Source organism: Podarcis melisellensis, assembly GCF_964234715.1.
Source record: "Podarcis melisellensis genome assembly, chromosome: 12".
Classification (NCBI taxonomy): domain Eukaryota; kingdom Metazoa; phylum Chordata; class Lepidosauria; order Squamata; family Lacertidae; genus Podarcis; species Podarcis melisellensis.
In genome coordinates this window covers 14930633-14956081 of record NC_138544.1, presented here as the reverse complement: position 1 = coordinate 14956081, position 25449 = coordinate 14930633, and the positions used below count along the sequence as shown (strand labels likewise).

At 42.2% G+C, this 25449-nt stretch overlaps 1 protein-coding gene across 1 annotated transcript; it reads right to left on the bottom strand.

Annotated features, from left to right (window-relative positions):
* Positions 1-3631: 3631 nt before the first annotated feature.
* Positions 3632-24075, bottom strand: MRPL3 (mitochondrial ribosomal protein L3). The gene is made up of 10 exons (XM_081882889.1): positions 23947-24075; positions 20197-20378; positions 18606-18697; positions 17607-17705; positions 12518-12617; positions 11990-12050; positions 8886-8994; positions 8394-8471; positions 7716-7793; positions 3632-4806 (listed from the first exon to the last, which is right to left on the bottom strand). Exons 1-10 carry the CDS (start codon positions 24015-24017, stop codon positions 4657-4659), a joined length of 1020 nt encoding a protein of 339 aa, XP_081739015.1. The 5' UTR covers positions 24018-24075; the 3' UTR covers positions 3632-4656.
* Positions 24076-25449: the final 1374 nt, after the last annotated feature.

Below are 25449 nucleotides of genomic sequence, written 5' to 3'. Positions count from 1 at the left end.
GACTAGCTTTGAGAAACTCCTAACACGAGGGACACAGTAAAGGGGTGGCCTCTACAATATATAAAATATGACTCTAAGACACTACAGACCCCTTACCACAATTAAAAGCCAATGGGAGCAGGACATAGGACATGAACTAAACCTCACCCAATGGTCATTCCTCCCCCCAAAAAGTTCAACAACTTTGACGAAGCCTCAGCAATTTATTTATACTGGGAATAGATTGCTCTCGCTTGGAAATTGGATGTGCCTGGTCTACACTATGGTCTAAACCACAATTCAAATCGAGAACTCACCCTGAAACATATATAGATGGTACCTAACACCACAAAAGCTAGCAGACACAGCCAGGAACATCTAAATGCTGCATTGCAATAGGCACATAGCTCCCTAAAGTCCAATCCTCCTCGATATCAGTGCTGCAGGAAATTTCCAAAATAACAAAACAGGTAAAAGAAGCAACTCCAGAACTCGCCCTATTATATACCTTCCAGGAGAGCAACACATGCAAACACTATAAGGAACTCATAAGTCACTCACTCTGAAGCAGCCTGGGAACTCTTAACCTCTCGCAATATCAATAAAAATAGATACACAAAGGACCTACTTGTGTGATGCTGACACAACCCTCCCTACACTAAGAACAGGCAATAGAATGAAAGACTATCCCCACCCTGACCCAACTGCAAGATGTCTATGACAAAAAGGTCTCTCACCAAACGTAAACTGTGAAAAAGTCTACAAATTGAAAGTGGAGACAACAGATGTACCGTTCCCTGTTTATCTGTTTGCTTTGTAACACAACCCCCCCCCCTAGAAAACCTTTTTTTAAATTAAGGGTACTTGCCTGGAGGCAGAGTCGGTAAGCAAAGTCAGGTCCAGTCCTAAGGTCAGGCCTATAGCAGCTCACGTGGTCAGAAAGTCCAGGGGTCAAGGTATCCGATGACCCAAGAGGAGCAAAAAGCAGCAAGGCTGGACCAGGAACCACATTGTTTCCAGAAACTGACTGAGGCTGGAAGCCCTGCTTAAGAAAGCTGGAGCCAGCTGGTTCTCATCAGTACCTCCACCTCTGAGTCCTTGATGGCTGATCAGCAGCAGGTGGAGTCACTCTGCTTTCTGCCTTCAGGCTGCTGTTCAGCAGGTGAAGCTGACTCCTGGCCCATGACATGGCCCAACCTACCATAGTCCTTCATTCATTCTGTAATGGATGTTGTGTTGATTGGGTTTGAATTGGTGCATCAGGTTGGGGTTTCACATTTATTTATTTTTTGCCTGTACAAAGACTATGCCACCAGCACTGGCCTTTCCCCATTATCATATGTCCGACCAAGCTTAGGGGTTTTGGAATTGCTTTGGAAAGATCATTGTTGCCATTACGCAGTTAAGGCCCTGTCATCTGTACATCTCTGCTCATTCTGTACATGTATGGCTGAATGACCGCTCCTGTCTTTCCTAAGAAGCCCACATGAAATGGGAGCACCCCAATTCTTTTGCACGCAAAAAATGATAGGAAAGGAGAATCTCTCAAAAGCTGAGAGGCAGCAAGAAATAAATTGCTTGCCGGGAGCCACTGAGTGCTTGACTGCCAGGATTAGCAGTGTTTGCTAGAATTACATGAATTAGCCAAGGGCGATGGAAGAGCCGTCCTCAATCCAATATCAACGCGCCCATAATCTAGACTTGAAGGCAAATGCAAAAGGTTCACTCCAAGATGACATTAAGCAAAAACCCACCAGGGTGGCAAACATCAGTCCACGGACACTTCCCTGTCTCTTTTTGGGGCAAGAAATTAAAACCTAAATATGTGGCTGCCAATTAACACAAAGGAATAAAGGAGGACTATTCAGGCTTCCTGTTGCAGCCTTTTTATTATTAAGCTGTTATCAGCTCTGAAAATGTTGCCTGTCTACAATGTGCCTGGAACTGTCAACAGCAAATACTTGTTCTCAGCTCTGGAAGGGAAGCAGAATGTGAAGTCAAGAGACTGGCAGGCATTGGAGACATCTAAAGACAACCCAACAAAGGTTTAGGATGAGAGCTAGCATACTTGATCCAGACTACATCTAAGAGAAGACAGAATAGCTGCAACGTTTATGCCTTTGAATACCAGTTGCTAGAAATGCTGTTACCCTCACATCCAACTTGCAGGCTTCCCACAGCATCTTGTCGTCCACTGTGAGAACAGGATGCTGGGCTATAGAGTGGACAGTGGCCTGATCCAGAAGGCTCGTCTCATGTTCTTATGTTCCTAATATTGGCCCAGTTTGCCACATCTTGTTACACCACGGTATAAATTAAGCTCTAGTTTAATATGCACCAGCACTAAGTTTTCCAAGGTACACCTCCATTTTTTCTGTTGCAGTGCCACAAACAAGCCAGAATTCAGATTGTCCTGTTGTCTGAACCAGTTTCTTTTTTTGTAGGAAGCAAAGACCAACCAATCACTAGCACATGCCATTTGTTTGGGGGGGAAATGAACCATGTGCCTGGGTTTGGGCCACGTGAGACTCTGACTTGTTTCATCTGCGGTGTGGCAGATGATGGGTACTACCCTGATGCTCATTCACATTAAGCCATGGTTTGTTTTAAACCTATGGTTCAGTGTGCCCCGTGGACCAGGCCAGGCTCAAAGATGACTGAGCATAGTTGGGAATGAAACACAGCAGTAGGTGGCAGTGAATATCTCAGTGTAAGCCCCAGTATTGACTTACTTTTCTGCTGCTCTTGATTTCTGTATGGCAACATGTGATCCAGTACAGAATATTGCTTGCTTGATCAAAGCTTTGGGCACCCCAGATCTCTATCTTGCTCAACATTTATCACTTTTATACATTACAGAAGCAACTCCAAGGACATTTTTATACTTTCTGAAACCAAGGAATGGAAACAGCAGAAAGGCAAAATATAGTACAGCAGACAAAATATAGTAAATTACAGGGAGATGCCAGAAAACAAGAAAACACACACCTCTTGGCATTGAACAAGGATATACTATGGAGGTAGTCAAAATGGTGCACTCCAGACTGCAACTCCCATCATCCTGAACCATTGATCATGCTTGCAGGAGTTGATGGGAGTTCTAGTTCAATCCTTGCTGGGAAGCAACTTAGTTATATCAGAGTTCTACTTTTTCAAGTCATCATCCTATTCTGCCTTACATCATTGCAGGCCAGCAGATAATGCTTTTAAACAATTATCACCCTTATGACTATATGTTGTATCTGCTAATAATAAGAAAGATGTGGAAGTCAACATATTCAAAGTTAACTGGGAGGAAGGCGGCTTGCTGTTATGGGACATGGCTGTGAAATCCCGTTAATTAACACTAATATTCCAAAATAACAATGGCATCAAACAACATGGGGGGTTTCTTCACTTTAGATTAATAGATTAGGAATATACTTTCAAAACATAATTTGTATTTAATATGTGGGATTTAAAATGGTTTTTTTAAAAAATTAAAATCTCATCATGCTTGTAAACAAGCAATTATTTTTTTTAATAAGATAGAGGACCTCATGTGAAATAATTAGTTAGTAACTTGCATTAAAAGTGTGCACTTTGATAGTAAATGATAACGGTGGTTGATATGGTATTGTGTCTCAGTGAAAAGGCACAGCAAAACTCCAAATCAAAGTAGACAGCTTGGACATTTATTAATGTGACAGATTTGGGAGTTAGAGATGAGCACTGATGGAGAGCAATTGCTTTCTCTCGTATGAGTGCAATCTTCAGGTAATTGAGGGTAGCCAGGATTGCCATCTGAAGCACTTAAGAGTGAACTGCAAACAGGCAAACTTGACAACTGTTTTTTTTTTTAAACTAACTCTTTCTCTGCTCTTGTTGCTAGGGGACATCAGAAGAGGGGAATTGCTCACAAGATTGTGTTAAATTCCTGAAAACACAGAGCACCATATATACTTCAGTCTGAACTGGGAGAAATTGGAAATTCTTTTATCACTCTTATTCATTGCACTCTTGTTGTTGAATATTTGAAGATCTCTGGCTTTGTTTATGTAGATGTATGTGAACAGCAGACACTGGATCTGCCTTCTCTGTGGGTTTCCCTTCAGCAACTCTCGACAGCCGATGCCAATACAGATGTGCCATTAAAAAAGCGACTCGTCTTGCTGGCTGTCAGATCTGCTGTAGTAGAGACAGCCAAGGAAGCCACTACTGGGAGTGTGGGGCTTCCTACGATGCAGGTGACAAGGTCTCTTGAAGCACGCATAGCCTGTGTGTCTCCAAAATGCTCACACACAGGGCAGAATGAACTTAAAAAGTGATATTTTTTATATTAAGCAATTAATAACAGCCAATTTTCTGCAGAAGAAAGGAAAAAAACCCAGACACACGTATCTGTTTCATAACATGATAGAGGTAAATATACACTAAATATAAACACACACACATGTATTATCAGTTTGGAAGGTTTTGAGTTATTTTTTGAAAGTGTCAATCAGCTGTGTCACTATTTCTTTGCTTATCATCCTATGGCATCTGTTGCGATGAAGAAAACTCTTAACAAAAATTGTTGTCCAGAGTCATGTGGGCAGGTTGGTGCCAGATACTTTTTCGGGGGAAGATTTTCCTGCTTTGCGTCTTCGGACTGACATTTTTGATGGGAAGCCTGCCTGCACCTCAGGATGTCAATAGTTAAGTGAATGTTATGGAGGGCTCAGTGAACTGAAAAATGTCCTCATCAAACAACTCATCAGACAGCTGCTCTTCGCCATCAGCAAAATAAGTTGGGAATGGTAAATTCTTGCAGTCATCTTTGTAAGCTGGGAGAGCTGAATCCTTGACCTAAAACACAAGAAGTGCAAGAGGGGTTGATAATGAGAAGTGGGCAAAAATTCACTTAGGATTCAAAGCACAAAGCTATTGCTCAGAGCACCAGTTGGACTAACTAGATAAGAAAAGTGTAATGTGAGATGAGAACTTGGGAGGAAAGAAGCTTGTCATTATACATAATGTGACAGAGAGGACAACAAAAGAAAGATCGGAGAGGTAGATGTGAAAGCCGGGGGGGGGGGACTTGGAGTGGGGGCAAAACCATTTTTTCATCATTTTTCCTCTAAAAGGAAAAAAAAAAGATTTTTTTGAGAGCACAGAAGAAAAAAAGCCTCCTATGAAACATTTCATCTTTTATACCGAGCTAAATATTTAGATTGTTTTAAGACAACCTATAGCATTAAAGACGGATGCGGGTGGAGCTGTGGGTTAAACCACAGAGCCTAGGACTTGCCAATCAGAAGGTCGGTGGTTTGAATCCCCACCACGGGGTGAGCTCCCGTTGCTCGGTCCCTGCTCCTGTCAACCTAGCAGTTCGAAAGCACGTTAAAGTGCAAGTAGGTAAATAGGTACCGCTCTGGCTGGAAGGTAACGGCGTTTCCGTGCACTGCTCTGGTTCGCCAATAAAGCGAGATGAGCGCCGCGACCCCAGAGTCGGTCACAACTGGACCTAATGGTCAGGGGTCCCTTTACCTTTATAGCATTAAAGAATGACAGTCAGATGATCTGCGGTCATCTGCAAATGTGGCCACTTCACTGCTCTTCACGGATGATTCATGAGCAGGTTAAAGAACATTGATCCTTATACAAATGACCAGAGGACTCCCACTTCTCAGTTTCCCCCACTGTGAGAAGTGTCCATCTATTACTATACTCTGCTTCCTGTTCTATAACTAGCTTTCAACCCATAAGACGAGCTCATCTCATGGTTATTAAATTAATGTGCTCCAGAAGCATGAGCACATATAACAGAGTCTCTTTCCTGCTGTCCTTTAGGAGACAATTGGGGGAAACACTGATGGGTGGGTGTCTTGTAGGGTCTTTTATTTGTTGCGTGTCATGGGGGGGGGGGGGAAATGAGCCTGGTTATCCTTTGGATAAATGAATCTGGGGAGGGCCTCAGCCTTCCCATAATGTGTTTAATCGTGAAATGGTCAGCCTCGCTACAAGCACAAATGTTACCAATTCCTTTGATTTAATATCTGCATTAATGTCAACCAACCAAAATAGATAATAAAGTATTGACAAAATATGTGTGTGTGTGCTAACACCATCAGTGTTTCCAGGTAGACACGCACAAAGATACTTGTTTTGCCATGCTCCTTGTTCTTTCTAAATTACAGCTTTATCTTTTAAAAAAATAAAACAAAACAACAAACTAAAAAAGATCACACAGCACGTATGTGTTTAGAAATGGGGCATAGGTATTCAACTGTTTAAAATGGGTTTTGGGTCACGGTTTTGCAAAACAGTAAATTAATGCCTTGTAGTAGCCTAGGGAAATGTACATACAAGACACTGTGCTAGTGATAGCAGAGGTCTCAAGTTCGAACAGCTACAGCTCATCAGAACATAATCCGCAAAAATTGCTTGAGCATGTAGCAAGCTTAATGCTTAGAAGTAGGGTGAAGTCACAGACCACTTTGCAGTTTAGCAGAGCTCCAGGCTGAATCAGTACTTTGCACGAACAGTAACAAGATGCAAGACACTTACATAGCAAAAAAAGTACCTTTCCCCAAAGTGAGCAAGACTGGAATCTTTTTGCCTCAGTATAAATGTTAGATATCAAAGTGCTAGGGACACTGAATGCTGCAAGACTTCTTTGCTCTCAACTGCTCCTAGGCTAAGGGTCATGGAGGAAAAAGGACCCTGCAAGAGTGAAGAAACTGTCCCACGTGAGTTTGTGTGTCCACCATTTCCCAATCCTATGTTTCCTTGTTTTAATTACAAAATGTGCTTTAGATTTTTTTTTGGGGGGGGGAGGGATATGTCCCAATTACATTCTGAGCATAGTCAAAATTATATGCACCACAATTTCCCATCAAATTAGGTTACAACAGGCAGAGGCAGCACAGTCTGCAATGAAGTCCAGCATTTCCATAGCACATACCCTACATGATGAGCTCAGGTGAAGCTCCTAGTAGGAAAGATAGATGAAAAATCTCAGCCTTTGGCATGAGTGATCATGATGAAAATTGAACATAATAAACTGTAGGGCAGGAGAAAAATGGCACACTATTACTCTTAATATTTTTATTCTGCTTAATCTGGCAATCGCCGCCAGAACACGATTTCTGTTCTCATCCTGAAGCAAAGTTCTTAACCCGAGGTACTATTTCTGGATTAGCGGAGTCTATAACCTGAAGCGTATCTAACCCAAGGTACCACTGTAATATCATACAGCCACATTTACTTTAAGGAATCAGTACCCAGCACCATATTATTCAATGCTGTGAGATTGGATTTCAGAAGAAATCAAATTTCTATTTTTTTTCCTAGCTCATGCCACAGTACCAAATTAAAAATGATAATGTAAAAAAAAGAGAGAGAGAGCTATCCTGCTTGTTAACAGGCTCCTTTGCAAAGGTCTTACCTGACCAAACACTGAAACATCACTTTGTATTCTTTTGTGACAGCTTTCAATGCTTGCCAGTATCCATTCACAATGTAAGGAGGTTTTTTTTTCCAATTTAAAAAGAGTTCTTTGCCCAACCTGACACCTTCCAGATGTTCTGGACACTTGTCAGGAATGATGGGAAGTGGAGTCCAAAACATCTGGAAGGCCCCAGCTTGGGAAACAAAGCACAACACATTGATGCACATGGCACAAGGTGGAAGAAACAATAAAATCAAGGCTGACCAAAGCAGTCATTGAATGAACTGTGTTGGCACATTATCCAACAGCTCGAAGCCAAACTTACCTTTACTAAACAGTTTTTATGACCTGGAACACAACCGTGTACATAAATGATATTGTGTTTCACACTGATCCGCCACACCTGAAAGATTAAAACGACCAAATTGAAACCAAAACATTCTGTGGAGGTTTTAAAAATTACTTGCTGTGCTAACTGCAGCGTCTTTCTGCAGACTTTCATATCTTGTGGGGAAAAGAAAATACAGCTCCACTTCCTCTTTACATAGCAACAGAACAGCACCATCAGCATTCCCAGACACACTGTGCCTCACTTGTCAAGCAGGCCGGGCTGCACTGAGTACTGAGGAGGCACTTTGGTACTTTGACTTGCACCTTGACAGTAGCAGGGTCACCACCTCTGGCGATTTCAAGTCCCCTTTCACCAGCTCCGTCAGTGGCCAGTGCAGGTCAGGAAAGTCCTCTTTCTCCCCCTGCCCAGAAGCAATGCTGCTGTCAGCAGGCAAGGAAGAGGCAGAGAGGGAGGGAAAGGCCCTTATTCCACCTCCATGCTAACAGCAGTGGCCGTCTCCTCATGCCTTTGTGGGTTTGCCTCTTGGATACTTAAGAAGAAAACGTGATGTTCGCTATTACGTGAGGGTGATTATGCACTAGGAAGCTACTTTATCAAAGGGGCAAATAAAGGACACGCACCTCACCTTTATTGCACATTCATAAGCCTCACCTTTAGTCCCACCGTTGTTCTGAAGACGTTTCCCATCCGCCCTGGCATTTTCTTTCCCTTGAAAACCCTTGCAACCTTCTGTCTCAAAAATATGAAATACAAGTTAGGCATCGGCCATGGAAGTGCTCTTATATGGCATGTGAACAAGAGTAAAATAAGATAAAGTAAGATTCAGCATCAAAACTAAAGCAGGTATTGTGTTAACAACATGCCCTAAGTACTATGTAGGATCCCAATAAACTCTTCACCGGAGAGAGCTCATTGTGTAATGAAATATTTACATTCACTGGAAGAAACTTTTTCTGAACACTTGTCTTTTTGTAATGACAAAGTCATAGTAACTCAGGGAAGTTCAGGGAAATTTTTAATGTGTGACATTTTGATGTATTTTTAATCTTTGTTGGAAGCCGCCCAGAGTGGCTGGGGAAACCCAGCCAGATGGGTGGGGTACAAATAATAAATTATATTATTATTATTATTAAGAATACTTACGCTATTGGAAATGGCTCCAGGTCTCCTGTGTGTTTTAGTCTGGCCATGGGAAGCAGGCTGGCCTTTAAAACCCCATCTTCTCATGACTCCTTGGAAGCCTTTGCCAAGTCTAAAGCAGATAAGGCCAAGTCAAATGAGTTCTGAAATAACCCACTTGAAAAAGGTAATTTCCCCAAAATATGGATTGCAGTTTCAGTACAAGGCACTTACAGAATGCTGCTCAAAAATGCCTCTGTATGGCAGATAGAAAGGCGCATGCGTCCTTTGCAGACTTGCCTGGGAGTAAGTCACCCTTGCAAAGAAGCCCCCTCTCCCCCCCAAAGATACAAGATTGCAGGCAGCTGGCAGAGGACGGATGGGAAGCTGCAATTCTATGCTGCGTGTGGAGGAGGGAACTTCTTTCTCCATCAGTCCACTTGGTTTCAATGCTTCATGAAGAAGGAACAGAGTGCTTCCTCTCTCCTTAGCCAGCCCACTCTCCCACCTGCATTTAACTCCTGGCCACCTATGACAACCAGACTAGTGCTTAAATACAAAGTTGATGTAAGCCACATAGAACAAGACTTGCTTGCAATGTTAAAGCATGGAATCTACTTCAGGAGGATCCCGCATGCAAGTCCCAGTACACCAGAAGCCTCCCAGTGAAGTAGAAGCAGAACCACCATAGAACAGTGTCCGCAGTCCTATAAATCAGCCTGAAAGGGTATCTTAGATGATACTGAAAGCCACTGAAGGGTCTCAGCAGAATCAAAGGGTTCACACTTCGTTCTATCATGTAGCAGATGTCAACCAATGATCAAGAAATGAAACTCATCTATCCAAAATCTAAGGCAGGCCTAGATCAAGCCTTTGCCAGCATGACCAATAATCAGGGATGATAAGGAGTTGAAGGCACCACGTTGACTACCCCTGGCCTGGACACTTGAATTTTCTACAATGGAGTTAAGATCAGAACAGACGCAGGATGGTTTTGGAAAGGAGTATTTTGCCAAAGAAAAATGTGATAGTGGGCCATTGAGGATTCCAAACCTTCCAAGTGAAAAGCTCTTTAACTTCCCAGACTAAGCAATAACTAGGTTGGATGCAGACTAAATTAGATTCCAGTCCCACAGGTCTCAATGGGGCAGATTAGATATAAATAACTTAAATTCAACTTTTACAGTGGTAGTAAAGTGTAACAAACAATCTCAATTGATTTAATCTTAATCCAACCCACTGTTTAGAGTATGTACTCCTTTCTCCCAAGATGGGTGCAATTAATAAAATTATGTTGCCAAACGACATTTTCTTGAGTATAAATTAAGCATAAATCAATTTGCTTTAGAGGTATAGGAAATACTCAAATACAGAAAAAAGGCAAAGTTGCCTATAAAACATGATAATTTCTTTAGTTGTCAGCATAATTACCTATCATTACAAAAATATCTTATGTACATATTTCAACAGCATTTGTTTTAAGCAAAGTAGAACAGCACAAACATGTTTATTTAACCTGTAATTTTCAGACTGCTACTCAATGGTCTATTAAGACAGAAAGTATGCAGCTGCATTTAGACTTTAGAATTAAAAAATGATCACTTCTGCAAGTTAACAGAAAGCAGTTTTCAATAGGTTACACCATATAAGGCATTGTCTTTCAAGAGCTTCTTGTATGGAAAACGTTAAGTACTTTCAACACAATCATATGCAGGTTTATTCAGAAGCAAATTCCAGTTCTTGTTCTTAATTTATTACTTATTCACTCTAAGGTCCCAGGGAGCGTAATAACAATTTAACATATAACATTAAAATTGTTTGTTGTTGTTGTTTTAAAAAATACAATTATAAAAATTATTGAGAGTCCTGAAAATAGACACCTCAGCATTCAACAAAAACTATAATGAAATTGCCAGAGGAATAAGGTAGTTGAGTTTTGAAATGTTTGATTTACTGTTAAACTATTACTGAAATGTATGTAAATGAAAATCATAAATAAAATTATTATTTTTAAAGAGGAATGTTGGCTTGCAAGAGATTCACGAACTGAAGGAAGCAAACTTCAAAGAAGACAGCTCTGTCAACTTTAATCAACCGGCATAAATCCCTGGTGTCATAAGACCAAGTGTCCACTTAAACATTTCATCTGGATGGTCTGTTTTTATTTCATTCTTGCTTTTAAAAGAAATACCATGAATTATCCTCGCAGCCAAAAATAGTCCTTTTCAAGGGATAAAAATCGAAAAGCAATTTCATCACAACCAAGTGTGTGTGTGTGCGCGCGCGGCCACACTCAGGGAGCAGTTTTCCTTTTTCTGCCTGATTCAGGCACAAGCTCCAAAAGAAAAATTCCAGTGGCATTGGAAAACATTTTCCTCATTTTATTTTATTTCTCTGGCTTATTAATACCTTTTGTTTTAATATTTTTTTGTAAATCACTTTGTGCGTTGCCTTCAAAGTCTAATACAGTGGTACCTCGGGTTACATACACTTCAGGTTACAGACTCCGCTAACCCAGAAATAGTACCTCGGGTTAAGAACTTTGCTTCAGGATGCGAACAGAAATCGGTGCGGCAGCAGCAGGAGGCCCCATTAGCTAAAGTGGTGCTTCAGGTTAGGAACAGTTTCAGGTTAAGAACAGACCTCCGGAACGAATTAAATACTTAACCCGAGGTACCACTGTACCTATCTAAAATAAAGTGGTTTAAAACATCCTAGTGCAGGGGAAAGAGACAGTGGAAGAAGATTGGAAGAAATTTAAAATATATCTTAAAAATTGTTGTAAAATTGAGGAGTGTTAAGATGTCAAGGGGTAAGAAGTAGAGAATTACAGCTGTAACTAATAAATTTAAGGAAATTTAATGAAAGGGAACTAATAGACAAATTGACTAAAGGGTTGCTAAAGAATTGTAAAATAAGGATGCAGCGAAAGGGAGGTATGGGGAAGTCGGAGGAAAGAAGGTGTATGAAATTAAGATTATGAAATTATACGTGTTTAAATGTTTTGTATGTTTTTGTTTTGTGTTTTGTTTGTTTTTTATTGTGTGTTTGAAAATTAATAAAAATTATTATTTATTTTTTTTAAAAAAAACATCCTAGTGCATAAATAGCAACAGGAGGAAACTTACGTTTTTGCAGTGACATCCACATATTGTCCAGGACGGAAGTGAGCAGCATACAGGGGAGTACCTGGTGGGGAAGGAAGGTAATCAAGTAAACCTATTATCATTATTCTTATTTGTTTGGACAAATTCCAAGGCATATCAGGCATTTCTGGAGTGCTGCGATGGGCCCAGAGTGATCCATGTCATGCAATGGTGAAGGTTGTAATTTTTAGGAATTCCCTTTGTTCCTGCAAGGGGGAGGCATCAAAAATGGCCTCCTTCCCTGTTCCTCTGATTGGAACACCATCCACAAAACAAAACAAACTTTATCTCTAAGAAAGCTTTTTAAAAAGGTAGCAGCCATTTCAGATCACATGACTTTCTCTGTGGGAAATGTATGGTTATAGTATTCGACTTTTTACATACATAGGACTTGCTCCATTTTACCCTAGGACTTCAAAACCTTGTCAGCTCTGCACAATGGCTCTGATCTACCAAGAGAAAATATTGTGCAAAATTATATTCCACGGTTCTTCATTCTGCATAGATTACCTGGCTTAATGAGGGCATTTTCAGACACTCTAAACGTTGAAATCTTCTCCTTTGGCGGGATGCCAACGGTTCTGCACAACTCCATCATAGCTCTCCCTTTCTGTAAGAAATGCAACCGGTAACAATGAGAGAAATACTGAGAAATTAGAATCTTTACATTGAAAATCCTTGAACGCTTCAAACAATTTAAAATATATGCTAATTGTGTGGTTTTAAGGACTTGCTTCTTGATAAAATTTAGAGAGTCTTTGTCTCATAGTTGTATCACAGTGTGTGATCCTATACACATCTGCTCAAAATCTTTATTTTTAAAGAAGTGTTTGTTATTATTTATTATTAAAATATTATAATTATATTATAATAATTATAAAATAAAATATAATTATAAAAATTAATAATTATAAAAATATTATATTATAAAAATTATTATTATTATTATTATTATTATTATTTATTACAATGCATAATCAAGCATAGGGGAAAATCATAGAAAGAAACTGGAGCTCAGGATGGCAGATATGTTCTCCAGTTTTCTGCCCCATTTTATCCTCACAAAAACTGTGTGAATTAGGTTAGGAGGAGACACACTGGTTGGCCCCAGGTCAGCCAATGAGCTTTAAGGCTGTGGGGATTTCAAACCAGGTTTCCCTTGTCTAAATCCGCCTTTTATTAACTACACAAGACAAAATGTGGCCTTGTTTAGTGATGTAGGAATGCCCCTGTGAAAGCCTTAGGCTTGTGTGCTATCCACTCCCCCCAGTGCAGCCACAAGGAGTTTGGAAAGCTTTTGCTTCCTTTTTAAACTAAACACAGCTTAGTATTCTGTCTGATCCCAGACAGGCTGTGCTTATTCTAAACTATGCCCTGGTAACACATAGCAACTTCAAAGCCTAGTTTATGAAGTTAGCTATAGTTGAGATTAACTATAATTTAGGGCATTAAAACCGTGGCTAGAAACCAAATTTTGAAAAGTGCGCAATTATAATATGGAGACTTTTCAAATAATAAAAGTTTTACATAAAGAATAATATTTAAAAATTTGCCGAAGCGTAAAAGTTCGATAATGCATGGACAAGCGCAGAGCCAGAATGAAAACGGTGAAAGAACAAAGTGTTGCAAGCTTTTAATTTTAATTCACATACTAGAGTCTATAATCTTTAGCACAAGGATACTTCATTATTAACCAAACACATAGGAAGCATAGTTTATAAGTGGTTTATAGTGGATTAATTCTGAAATTGCCCTTGAGTCTCTCTCTCTCTCTCAACCTATCAACTAAACAGAAGTAAAATGAATGAAAACTGAAAATGCAAGAGGCCGTATTGCAGAGTTTTGTGCTTTAAATGGATTCCCCTAGAAAGCAATTTACATGACTGACAGGAGCGACACACTTGGATAATCACCATCTGTCAGGTGGTCAGTGTTGTAGAAGTTATCTGCAGTTTTCCTTTTCCCCAATGAAAGTGCCTTCCTGAACTTTCAGGGGAGTTCAAAAGGACAATTTTAAGGTTAGACAGCAGCAGCATCTTGCCCCACCTGAAAACGCCCCCTGCTTATCATTTTGCGTGCAAACTGCATAAAATTGATAAACCTTTATAATACTGTTTTATAGACGAAGGTTAAAATACTTCTTAGTGTCACCTTCCTGAGATTCTCTCTCTCACACACAAATGACTACTATAAAAATAATTAAAATCCAGTCCTAAGAACACGTCATTATAGTAAGCTCCACGATGGTCACTGGAACTTATTTTCAAAGAATGCATTTAGGATAGGAGTGTTGAGTTTCTACAGTAAGACATAGCTAATTTCTTAGACAATCCTTTGAAAACTGTTATATTTAGATAGCAAGTGTATTTGTCATTGGTGCAACAACTTTAAAACATGTAAAAAATTATCCTACGACACATATATACATTAAAAGAATTTATAACCAGTATTTATGGATGCTCTTTTAGAGCAGAAAGTAAAAATAAAGGGAAAGGTCTGAATGAAGATATAATAAACTCTTGGTAGAATTAAAATAAACACAGTGGTACCTCTGGTTACGAACGGGATCCGTTCCGGAGGCCCGGCCACATCCCGAAAACTTCGTAACCAGAGGCGCCCTTCTGCGCATGCACTTGGCACAATTGAGCGCTTCTGCGCATGTGTGCACGGCGAAACCCAGAAGTATACGCTTCTGGGGTTGCCGCATTAGCAACCTGAGGATTATATTACCCGAAGATCCACTGTAATAATAATTAAAGAAATGAAAAGATAGCCACTAGATGCAAAAGCTTTTTAGGTTGTCTCCAAGTATCTGATTCCAGCTTTCTACAACATCTAACACAAGAACATTTCATCAAGACATTTGACAAGCTCAAGTAATCCTTTCAATTTCTGGAACTATTTTATTGACTATATTAAGTGTACTTAAAAATGACAGGATGCTTTAACTTATGTGTGCAGTTCACAAACATAACATTTACCCAATGAGCTGGGGCATGAAACATCTATGTCCCAGTTATACTATAAACTTAGATGCACTTAGCTTTTGTAAATTTAAAGGCACAGTTTATCTCTAGCTCTTGCAACAAGCAGCTGGATGCTCTAGGCATCAAAGGCATTTACTTGCAGGAATATATCTCCTGCAAATTCAGGCATTTCTAGAAGCTGTTACAGGACAGTAGTTTAGAATCTTCTGCCCACAATAAATTATTGATCTTTCAGGGGAGATACAGTGAAATGCCAATATCTGCAAGAGGCAGAGTTTTGATTCTGCATTGTAGAGCATGCTGAATGGGGATGATCTATCACAAATTATACATTGTGAAATTGGGTATGGCTGGCTGTTGCTGTTTCCTCTGAGTACCAGTTAATCATATATACTACAGTATACACATACTCTATGATTCCACATATTATTTGAAAATTAATAACTCAATTCCAAGTTAAGGCCTTGTGAGGCTTTAACCCATCTCATAATCACACACACACACACACAACCATTGTTGTTGAAACTTTTTACATCAATAATAAGATGGAAATTATCTTTCTATAAAACAAAAGCATTTAGTTCTGTTTCCAAATTGGAGCAAGTTTACACCTGAAGAGCAGAAGGTTTATTTCCACATATGCCCATTTTCAAAAGAATCAATGAACACTCAAGAGATCTATAAAACCTAGATATTGATTAAACTAAAGATTCAAATTTGTAAATTAGAACAGTTGCTAAAAATGAGGCAAAAAATAACAATTAACAGAAAATATGGTAGATTTACTCATTGATAGAGCACTTATATCCCACACAACATTTTCTCTGGACATCCCATGAGACCCATCTCCTATAACAGCGGAATAAATAATAATAATAGTAATCATCATCCCAGTGGATGCAAGTGATGTTATCCTCAAAATGCTTTGCAAACAAGTCATAGCAAGCTACCGCCGGTTCAGTCATCTCCTTTGGGCCAGAGTGTAAAAGACCCCACACTACTTGGAAAAGCTTTGCCGGATGCCACCAAGAAGACACAACGGGGGAAGAAAAGTATGCCTTCTTTGCTGCCTTCACTGCTACTAGGTACTGCCTGTGCTGCGTACCCTTTCCTGGCCTGTTCCTCCTGCCAAACCACATCCTCCTACCCTGAACCCACAGTGATTGGGAGCCTCCTTGCTCTCCCAGCTCCTCCCCTCCCAGACACATCTCCCCTCCCTCAATAAAAACAAACAACAATAACTAAAACCCCACACAAATTAAAAACAGTGGAAACAATGAATGGTTCCATGCATGGTCTGTGTCTCACTACAGATGCTCTAGACTGGTACATATCTGCTGTAATAGTTATTTACGTCCATCGTGTATGTTTTGGTATAAAGGGTGACTTGGCTTTTCTTTCCCCACAGGAAGGTAGCATGCTTGCTTTCTTAAACAGGAAAGAAAAATTATTAAAAGGAGGCTGAACAGGGTGGGGAAAAATTCTCCCCCCTCCACCTTTGGCAATTCCCCCCCCCCCTCAAGCTAATAATAATGATGATGATGATGATGCCTCCCTAGAAACCCAAGCCTTCTGTCTCAATTAGCCCTGTATTTCTGTCCAAGGATAAATGGGAAAGAAGCTGCATAGGAGCTAAAAAGCCAAGGCCTGCACATGCACGTGGGAAGAAAAGGAAGCAGAGAATTGGAGAATACATAGTACACCTAAATGAAGGGGGAAATGTTGCAATCAGGAGGGGAGAGGCCAGAAGAAGGACATGCTGTGCCTCCTTTTTCCCCTTCCCAACTGCGTGTTTAAGCAGCACCCAGCAGGACTGAATCCTCCACTTGCCTCAACAATGTGGGTATTCCTTTAGGTATTCAGGCCTGAAGACATTAAGGGATTTACAGGTCAGCACCAATACTTTTAATTGTGCTTGGAAATGGAAATCTTTTACGAACAGTGTTATATGGTCCCAGCAGCCACTCACAGACACCAGTCTGGCAGCCACATTCTGGATTAGTTGTAGTTTCCTTCAAAGGCAGTCCCACATTAAGCACGTTGCAGTAGTCCAAGCGGGAGATAACCAGAGCATGCACCACTCTGGCGAGACAGGGCACAGGCTGGGAGGGTCTCAGCTGGTATAGCAGATGGAGCTGGTAGACAACCTTGACATAGAATTGACCTGTGCCTCCATGGACAGCTGAGAGTCCATAATGACTCCCAGGCTGCAAACTTGGCCCTTTAGGGTCACAGTTACCCCATTCAGGACCAGGGAATCCCCCTCCCCATGTCCCCCATGCAAAAATCCCCTGCCTTCAGAGAATGGTAAAGAGTAGGGAGAAATCACATTTTCAAGAAATGACAGCAAACAGTGATGCGTGCAAGCAATTTTTTTAAAAATTAAAAGGCAGACTTTTAAATATAGAGGCACACCACACACCAAAATGCACTCCATAGAAGAAGAGAGTCGTGAGGAAGTCCAAGGAGGAGAATGAACTGTGGATATTGGAAAATTATATGTTACTTTGTATGCTTTTTATTGTTGAAAACTTTTAATAAATATAATTATAAAAAAAAGAAGTTGATGAGAACTGAGAACTCTATCACAAAAAGCAACACAGTAGACTTACATAAAACTGTGAAACATTTCTTCCTCCAACAAGCAGAAAGGGATCTTTTCCGCCCATTTCGTCCTTCGGTATATGCTTTAATACATGGCAGTCTCTAACCTTCAAGGAGAAAGAGCCAACACAGAATGGTAAAAGTAATCTCAAAACCCGTATACATATTTTGTTGAATAATAACATCCTCATCACCATTTGTTTATTAGAGTCAACAGACCAGAAATGCATCCAAACTACACCAAAATCTTAAATACAGGACAAATAAGAAGGAAATTAAACACTTGAAGTGTAACATCGTTATATAAATCATCTAATAGGGATTTGCTAATTCAATCTCAGGTAAGCCCTTGGAAATAACCCTTCCAGCTTCAAGTGCTTAATTTCCTTCTTATACAAACAACAATGAATCAATAGTCAGATGCTGTACACAGTGCAGTACGGCAACCTTTAACCTTTATAAAGGGGAACTGAAAGTCAGCATTTATTTTTAAAATTTATACCCAACCCTTCACCGTGAATGGCCTCAAGGTACCTAGCAACATAGTAAACTATAATTTTAAAACCAACAACAAGATATAGCACAGCCAACAGTTTAGAAGAATAAACATGAATAAGGACACCTTTCTATAATGCCCAGTTCCAGAGAACTGCATTAACTGTAGATGTGCACTTGTATCTGCAGGTAATCTCAGGTTATTGTTCATGGGGTAAGAGGGAAAGGAGGCAGCCAGGTCTGTTTCTTAAGCCATATTTTGTGTCTGGCTCCACCTCAATGCTTATTTTGCATCCAGCTCTGATTATTGGACTTCAGAGTTCTAGCAAAACCAAACAAGAGCCAAAACAGATTTCACAAGCCTGCAAGGGGCACCGGGGGGGGTGGGGGGCAAGGAAGTTCCATTGTGCTGCTACAACTAATGGAGCTGTTTAGTTAGGATGGTGCCCAGATCCTAAATATGCAATCTAGGAGAACCTATCATGGTTTTTAAAGACTAATATTTGCCTTACCTGAAGTAATGTGACAGGCACTCTTTCACCTTTCTTGGTCCACAATGGCATCATCCCCAACTTTACTGCAATAAGTCCAACTCTTTTCGAACCTGTGTTTAAAAGTGAAAGCAGTCCCTTTAACTATTTAGCCAATGGCAGCCAGGTGCTCCATACAGGTGAGCACATAGAATTTCCTCAAATGTGTGTATTGGCTGGTGAAAGAGGGACAGAACACTCTGCTTCCATATTGACTGCAAAGGAAGAAGATTCTAGCTGGGAACTCCCCCCCCCCCATTTGCTTACTAGTACTAGCCTGCTTTTTACTCATAAGAGGAGCAAAAAGCAAACAAATATTTATTTTTGCATACAGGCTATGTATTTTTGGCAGCATTGTACCAAAGCCGAGTGAATGAAAGGGACCACGGTTGCAACTTAATACTAAATGATATTTTGCAAGCGTTTCCTAATTGCGGTCCACAGACCACCAGTGGTCTACAAGCTTCATTCAGGTGATTCATGACATGCTTGTGAAAAATGACGGGAGCATCAGCCGCAAAGGGCAAGAGCAGCGGCTGCACTATCATTCTTAGAACCTGGCATTCTGCCCAGAAGGCAGATAGGATGGACTGGAAGTGGCAGGGCAGGGAGCTGTCCATGAAGAAAAAGTTATGGGAAACTAAGTGTGGACAACACCTGAAAAACAAAGGGTTCAATCAAATCCGCTGGAGACCCAATGCCCGAGTACAGAGGGATCCCTTTGTGGCATGACAGAGCCCTTTCCCCTGTGTTATGCACATGCAGGTATTCACACAGGCACCACAATAAGGAACAAAAGGATTGTGCATGCATTCCATATTCCCAGCCAGTATGGATTCATTTAGTCAGGGACTACAGATTTGGGACATGTGGTCCTTGGGGGTGGGGAATGAAAAAAGAAAAGGCTATCTGGAATAATAATAATAATAATAATAATAATAATAATAATAATAATAATTTATTATTTGTACCCTGCCCATCTGGCTGGGTCTCCCCAGCCACTCTGGGCGGCTTCCAACAAAGATGAAAGATACACTAAAATGTCACATATTAAAAACTTCCCTGAACAGGGCTGCCTTCAGATGTCTTCTGAATGTCAGGTAGATGTTTATTGCTTTGACATCTGATGGGAGGGCGTTCCACAGGGCGGGCGCCACTACCGAGAAGGCCCTCTGCTTGGTTCCCTGTAACATCATCATCATCATCATTACTACTATTTTACTATTTATACCCCGCCCATCTGGTTGGGTTTCCCCGGCCACTGTGAGTGGCTTACAGAACATATAAAAACATAGTAAAACATTAAAATCTTCCTGATACAGGGCTGCCTAATAATAATAATAATAATTGATAGGAACTTCTCAATTCTCATAATGGCCTGGCATGCTGAATGTTTACACACATGCGCTGGGTGCAAGGGAAAATAACTCTTAGGTCCTACATTTGCTGCTTCCTTAATGGACTAGAATCCAGCTCACTGATTTTAAAAGCATTTGTGTTTTAAGGAATCCAAATACAGGCTCAAGTACTGGACATAGGTTTGCTTTTGCTTCCCAACCTGTCATATACAAACCTGGCTCCCATGGATGCAAAGGCCAGGGTTCATCTTTTAGTGGACAGAGTTTACTGGCTGTTTGAGCTTTGAATTCTTCCGCTGTATACTTCTTAAGGAACTCGAAATTCTCTTTTGAAAGGTGCTCATCCCACCATGTGGAATTGTCAGTAATATGCCTAGCTGTGACACACCACAGACCACTATCAAACAGAAGATAAAAATGGTTTAGAAAACGAGATATGCACAGTAGCCTTTCCCAATTCTCAGTTCTGATACCCAGTTATCTTCAAGGTATCGCCAAGCATAAATACAGGTAGGCAAAAATAATAATCCCCGACTGGCAAACACCTGCAGCACATGCCCCAAAAGCAAGGACAGGAAGTATATGACTACTATATCAGTTTAAAAGATTCGAACTAAAGAGATGATTATCAATGTTGAAGGCTCTGGTTGAGATGCCAAATGCAGAATTACAAAGCATGTTGAGCAGCCTTGGCAAATAATCATGCTCTCCAGAACATTACACTAACATGTTTCACAGGCATATTAAAGGACAGCAGGATGGGAGTTAACTAGAATTTTTGAATGCCTTATAAGCGCTTTTATGTTAAAACTTTCCAAAGCATGTGGGCTGTGACCCAACTGACATTGCAGAAATGGAAGAATGAAGTGCATTACCCTAACTGTTGTAGGCTGATAATGAAATTCTAAGAAAGGCAGAAAGAATTGCTGATGGGAACATATTTAGTAAATTGGCAAATGGGAAAGCAGCAGACTTACAAAAATATTCAAAGTTCCTTGGAGAGCATTATGCAGCCAATGTAATAAGCTAAATCTATGGTGCAATTTCAAGGAGAAACACTGCTTTATTAAGGTGGACAGACAGGTTCTCTTTACCTGAGGCAGCAGGCTATACTGAAGAACCCTCTTACGTGAAGAGCCTAACTCTACCCCAGTCACCTACAGTTGCCAGAACAATACCTTTTCATTGGCTAACAGAGAAAATGGTCCCAGGCTTAGGGCCATATAAGCAAACCAATGTAGTTGCAAAAACACCAACTGATACAATAGCATACATCTTAAGAGTTCCCTTCACACATCACAATTTAACCAAGGAAGGGAATAAAACACGGGTTTCAAAATAAGTATATGCTAGGCCTGAGCGATATATTGATCACAGGATATATTGATACAGGATATACTGATACTGGACTAGTATGTGGGGGCAGACCGTAATGACAGCTTCACTCAGTGGTATATCGCTGGTGAAACCATCACCACTCTTGAGTCTCTCTGCCTCCAGTGCCCAGTGTGCTGAGGGAGAAACAAACTAGCTGAGAGCTGAAAGCAGAGGGACTCAAGTAGCGGCAGTTTCACCAGTGATATACCACTGTTGAAACCACCATCGCCCTCTGCCCTGGCAGAGGGAGAATCAAGATGAATCGGCGAGGTCCTGATACAGCCTTTTCCTTCCTTCACTTCTTTAAACTGCTTGGGCTGAGGAGCACGCTGCTGCCCTTGACTCAGCCAAGTACAGTGGTACCTTGGGTTACATACGCTTCAGGTTACAGACTCCGCTAACTCAGAAATAGTGCTTCAGGTTAAGAACAGAAATCGTGCTCCGGCGGCGCAGTGGCAGCAGGAGGCCCCATTAGCTAAAGTGGTGCTTCAGGTTAAGAACAGTTTCAGGTTAAGAACGGACCTCCGGAACGAATTAAGTACTTAACCTGAGGTACCACTGTAGTTTTATGGAGCCCCTGATCCGATAGCAGCTCGCAGAAGCCAGCGGCAGGATGGGGGCTCCGTTAAAGTGCTCCCCCTCCCCAACTGAGAGAGCTCCAAGCCCACTATTGCTTGCATGCGAGTAGGATCCGGATCCGGCTGCTCTCAGCTCCCCAGCTGAGAGATCCTTGCCCCCGCTTGCACTGCTTCTGAGTGACAGGGGACTTGGGGCTGGCTCCGCTGAGGGCAGAGGCTCTCTCGCCCCCAGCAGAGCTTGGCCAAGGAGCCCCGAGTCGCCTGCCAGTCATGCACAAGTGACAGGGGATTCAAGGCTGGCTCCACTGGGGGCAGGAGCATTTCTGCCCCCCAGCTGAGCAGCAGGCTGGGGCCAGCTATATTGGCCACAGCCTGCGAGGTGCTGGGGTGAAAGCACCTCAGCTCCCACAATGAGAACTATGGCAGTTTCACACAGCATCTTGCCAGCTGGGGCCAACGCAGCTTTTTTCAACATCACAGTATATCGCCAAAGAACTATGTTTGGCTGGCGATACGCCGCGATGCTGAAAACCCAACATCGCCCAACTCTAGTACTGTATATGTTGTCATAAGAGACTTGTTTACGTGTCAGGCTCCTGAAAATTGGTCAAATTCCCTGCAAGTAAATAATAATAAAAATATTATTATTTGTACTTTGCCCACCTGATTGGGTCACCCCAGCCACCCAGGACAGTTTCCAACAAATATAAAAACACAGTGGGACATCAACTACTGAAAACTTCCCTATACAGAGTTGCTTTCAGACGTCTTCTAAAAGTTGTATAGCTATTTATCTCCTTGATATCTGATGGGAGGGCCTTCCACAGGGTGGTCACCACTACTGAGAAGGCCTTCTGCCTGGTTCCCTGTAACCTCACTTCTCACAGTACAGTGAAATATACAGTGATACCTCGGGTTAAGTACTTAATTCGTTCCAGAGGTCCATTCTTAACCTGAAGCACCACTTTAGCTAATGGGGCCTCCTGCTGCCAGAGTACTATTTCTGTTCTCATCCTGAAGCAAAGTTCTTAACCCAAGGTAATATTTCTGGGTTAGCGGAGTCTGTAACCTGAAGCGTATGTAACCCGAGGTACCACTGTATCCTTATTCACATACTGCACAGCTTTTTTCCCTTTCTCCCTTGCCCCAGTAAAACAAAGCAACCACAAAGGCACGGAGCATGGGGCAAGAGAAAAATATTAACCCCACAGCATAGATGTGCAGTGGTTGTGGTATGAAACCACCGTTTGATGCCCTGTCCACAACTTAGAAAAGTAGAGCACCACAAATTACTACAGGTGCACACCCTTCCTCTCCCCCTCTCAACATGTTGGGGAGAAAAAAACCCAATATGCACTTTCGGAAAGTGAATTTCAAGCAGTCTTTCGAGACTCCCATTGTCCTAGGCGCATTTTGCAACAGGGCATTTCAGCAGTTTCTGGACTCCTGCGCCTAAGATTAAAACTGCAGAGTAGAAGGAAAGGGGGAGCTTTTTTCTGCCTCCTCACTTCCAGCTCCTCTCTGAAGACTGGAGAAGAGACCCTCTTGGGAATATTAGGGGGGGTGGGCAGGGGACGGACTGGGCCATGTGAAAAAAGGAACACAATATTTTAGCTGCAGTTCGTTCATTTTCAGCTTTGTTATATATATAAAAAGGCGCGCCTAGACAGTCGACCATAACCCAGGTTCCAGGTGCCCTTTAGCTTTCCTATCTCAAGTTTCCAACACTGGTTCCAAAAAGCTTCAACGAAACTCTCCACATTTTTCCCTTGCTGCGTTTAACAGGCAGAAACCCAACAGGTAAAGCTTGGGTTCCACCCCCCACCCCAACCCCTGAGTCGTGCGGAGAGGGGAGCCCGCCTTCACCTGTGGAACTTCTGCCTGAGGGAACGGGAGCCCCTTATTTGGGGTCACGGGGTGGATGTCTGTGAGGGGGAAACCAGCGCCCGGCGACGGTTGAGAAAGCACGCGGGGGCGCGCGCGCGCGCACGACCCTCCCCCCCCACGTACCCGCTCCGAATCCCCGCTCCCGAAGCCAGCAGCCGCGAGCCCAACCGACACAGCAGCCCCACGCGCGACATCGCGCCCGCCGCTTTCTTCCACGGGGAGAACGGCGGAAACCGCTCCGCCCTACCTTTCCGCCCCACACGCTCTAGAAACTTCAGTTCCGGCTACACTTGGTTCCTAGCAGCCCCGCGCCGGCGCAGAAGGAAGCGGAGCTTTTCTTTAACCTCGAGGCACAGGCAGGCTAAGAAGGGGCGTTGCCTTTTCCCAAAGCGTTGCCTTTTCCCGCCTACGTCATGATATATATTTACATGAACCATAGACAAAACTTCGCCGGAGGGAAGCGGCTGCTTTTGACTTTGGCGGGAAACGGGGAGGAGGCGGCGGGTGCCGCGCCACCTGCTGGTGGGAAGCCGCCGTTGCAGGGGCAAATGGCTGCAGGTTTATCCCGGGATTCCCATCCGGAGTCTCTCCTCTGATTTGAGTCATCTTTTTTTAACCAAAGGAAAAAGCCTCCAAGGCGTTGGTGGCCTCAAGTACAATCCTAAAAGCAGTTCTCCTTGGAGAACCCCTAAGGATGCTGCTGAGCCTAAAGTAGAAGAGCAACAAACTCCTTCACCCCTAAAAAATATTCACTTATACATGAGTATGGATATCCTGTTTTGTAGCCTCAATAGGCTCTCAACGTGTTTTACAGCAGATTCCCACAATGTACCGTCAGGAACAGAAATAACATGGTGTCCGTCTGATGCCAGGAATTTACAGACACCATCTCCATTGTTGTTGTTTTTTACTGGTGTCGTCCTTTGGCCGCTACCTCATAAACCAACAGTGCCCACTTCGGACCTAAGAATTTCACCCAGGCAAAGAAGCTTGACCAAATATGCCCCATACACCTTTTAAGTCATGAAGAACTAGAATAGGTTGAACAAAAAGAAGAAGTGTGCATGCACACGAAAGCTCATACCAAGAACTAACTTAGTTGGCCTTTAAGGTGCTACTGGAAGGATTTTTTTTTGTTTTGACTATGGCAGACCAACACGGCTACCTACCTGTAACTAGAATAGGTTGGTGTGGGCAGGTGGGCTTGTAAAGATCTCCAAATTCCAGAGAACAGGAACTGTTGTAAAGGTAAAGGGACCCCTGACCATTAGGTCCAGTCGTGGCTGACTCTGGGATTGTGGCGCTCATCTCGCTTTATTGGCCAAGGGAGCCGGTGTACAGCTTCCGGGTCATGTGGCCAGCATGACTAAGCCGCTTCTGGTGAACCAGAGCAGCGCACGGAAACGCCGTTTACCTTCCCGCCAGAGCAGTACCTATTTATCTACTTGCACTTTTTGATGTGCTTTGAACTGCTAGGTTGGCAGGAGCAGGGACCGAGCAACGGGAGCTCACGCCGTCGCGGGGATTCGAACCGCCGACCTTCTGATCGGCAAGTCCTAGGCTCTGTGGTTTAACCCACAGCGCCACCTGTGTCCCAGGAACTGTTGTGGACTTATCTAAAAAGCT

Bases quoted from the DNA above. Each gene is read 5' to 3' on its own strand.
- MRPL3 (XM_081882889.1), bottom strand. From the start codon at position 24,017: ATGTCGCGCGTGGGGCTGCTGTGTCGGTTGGGCTCGCGGCTGCTGGCT. The intron at 20,379-23,946 runs GTACGTGGGGGG...TCTGTTTGATAG, and splicing joins GGAGCGGGGATTCGGAGCGG to TGGTCTGTGGTGTGTCACAG. The intron at 4,807-7,715 runs GTAAGTTTGGCT...CTTGTGTTTTAG, and splicing joins ATAAAAACTGTTTAGTAAAG to GTCAAGGATTCAGCTCTCCC.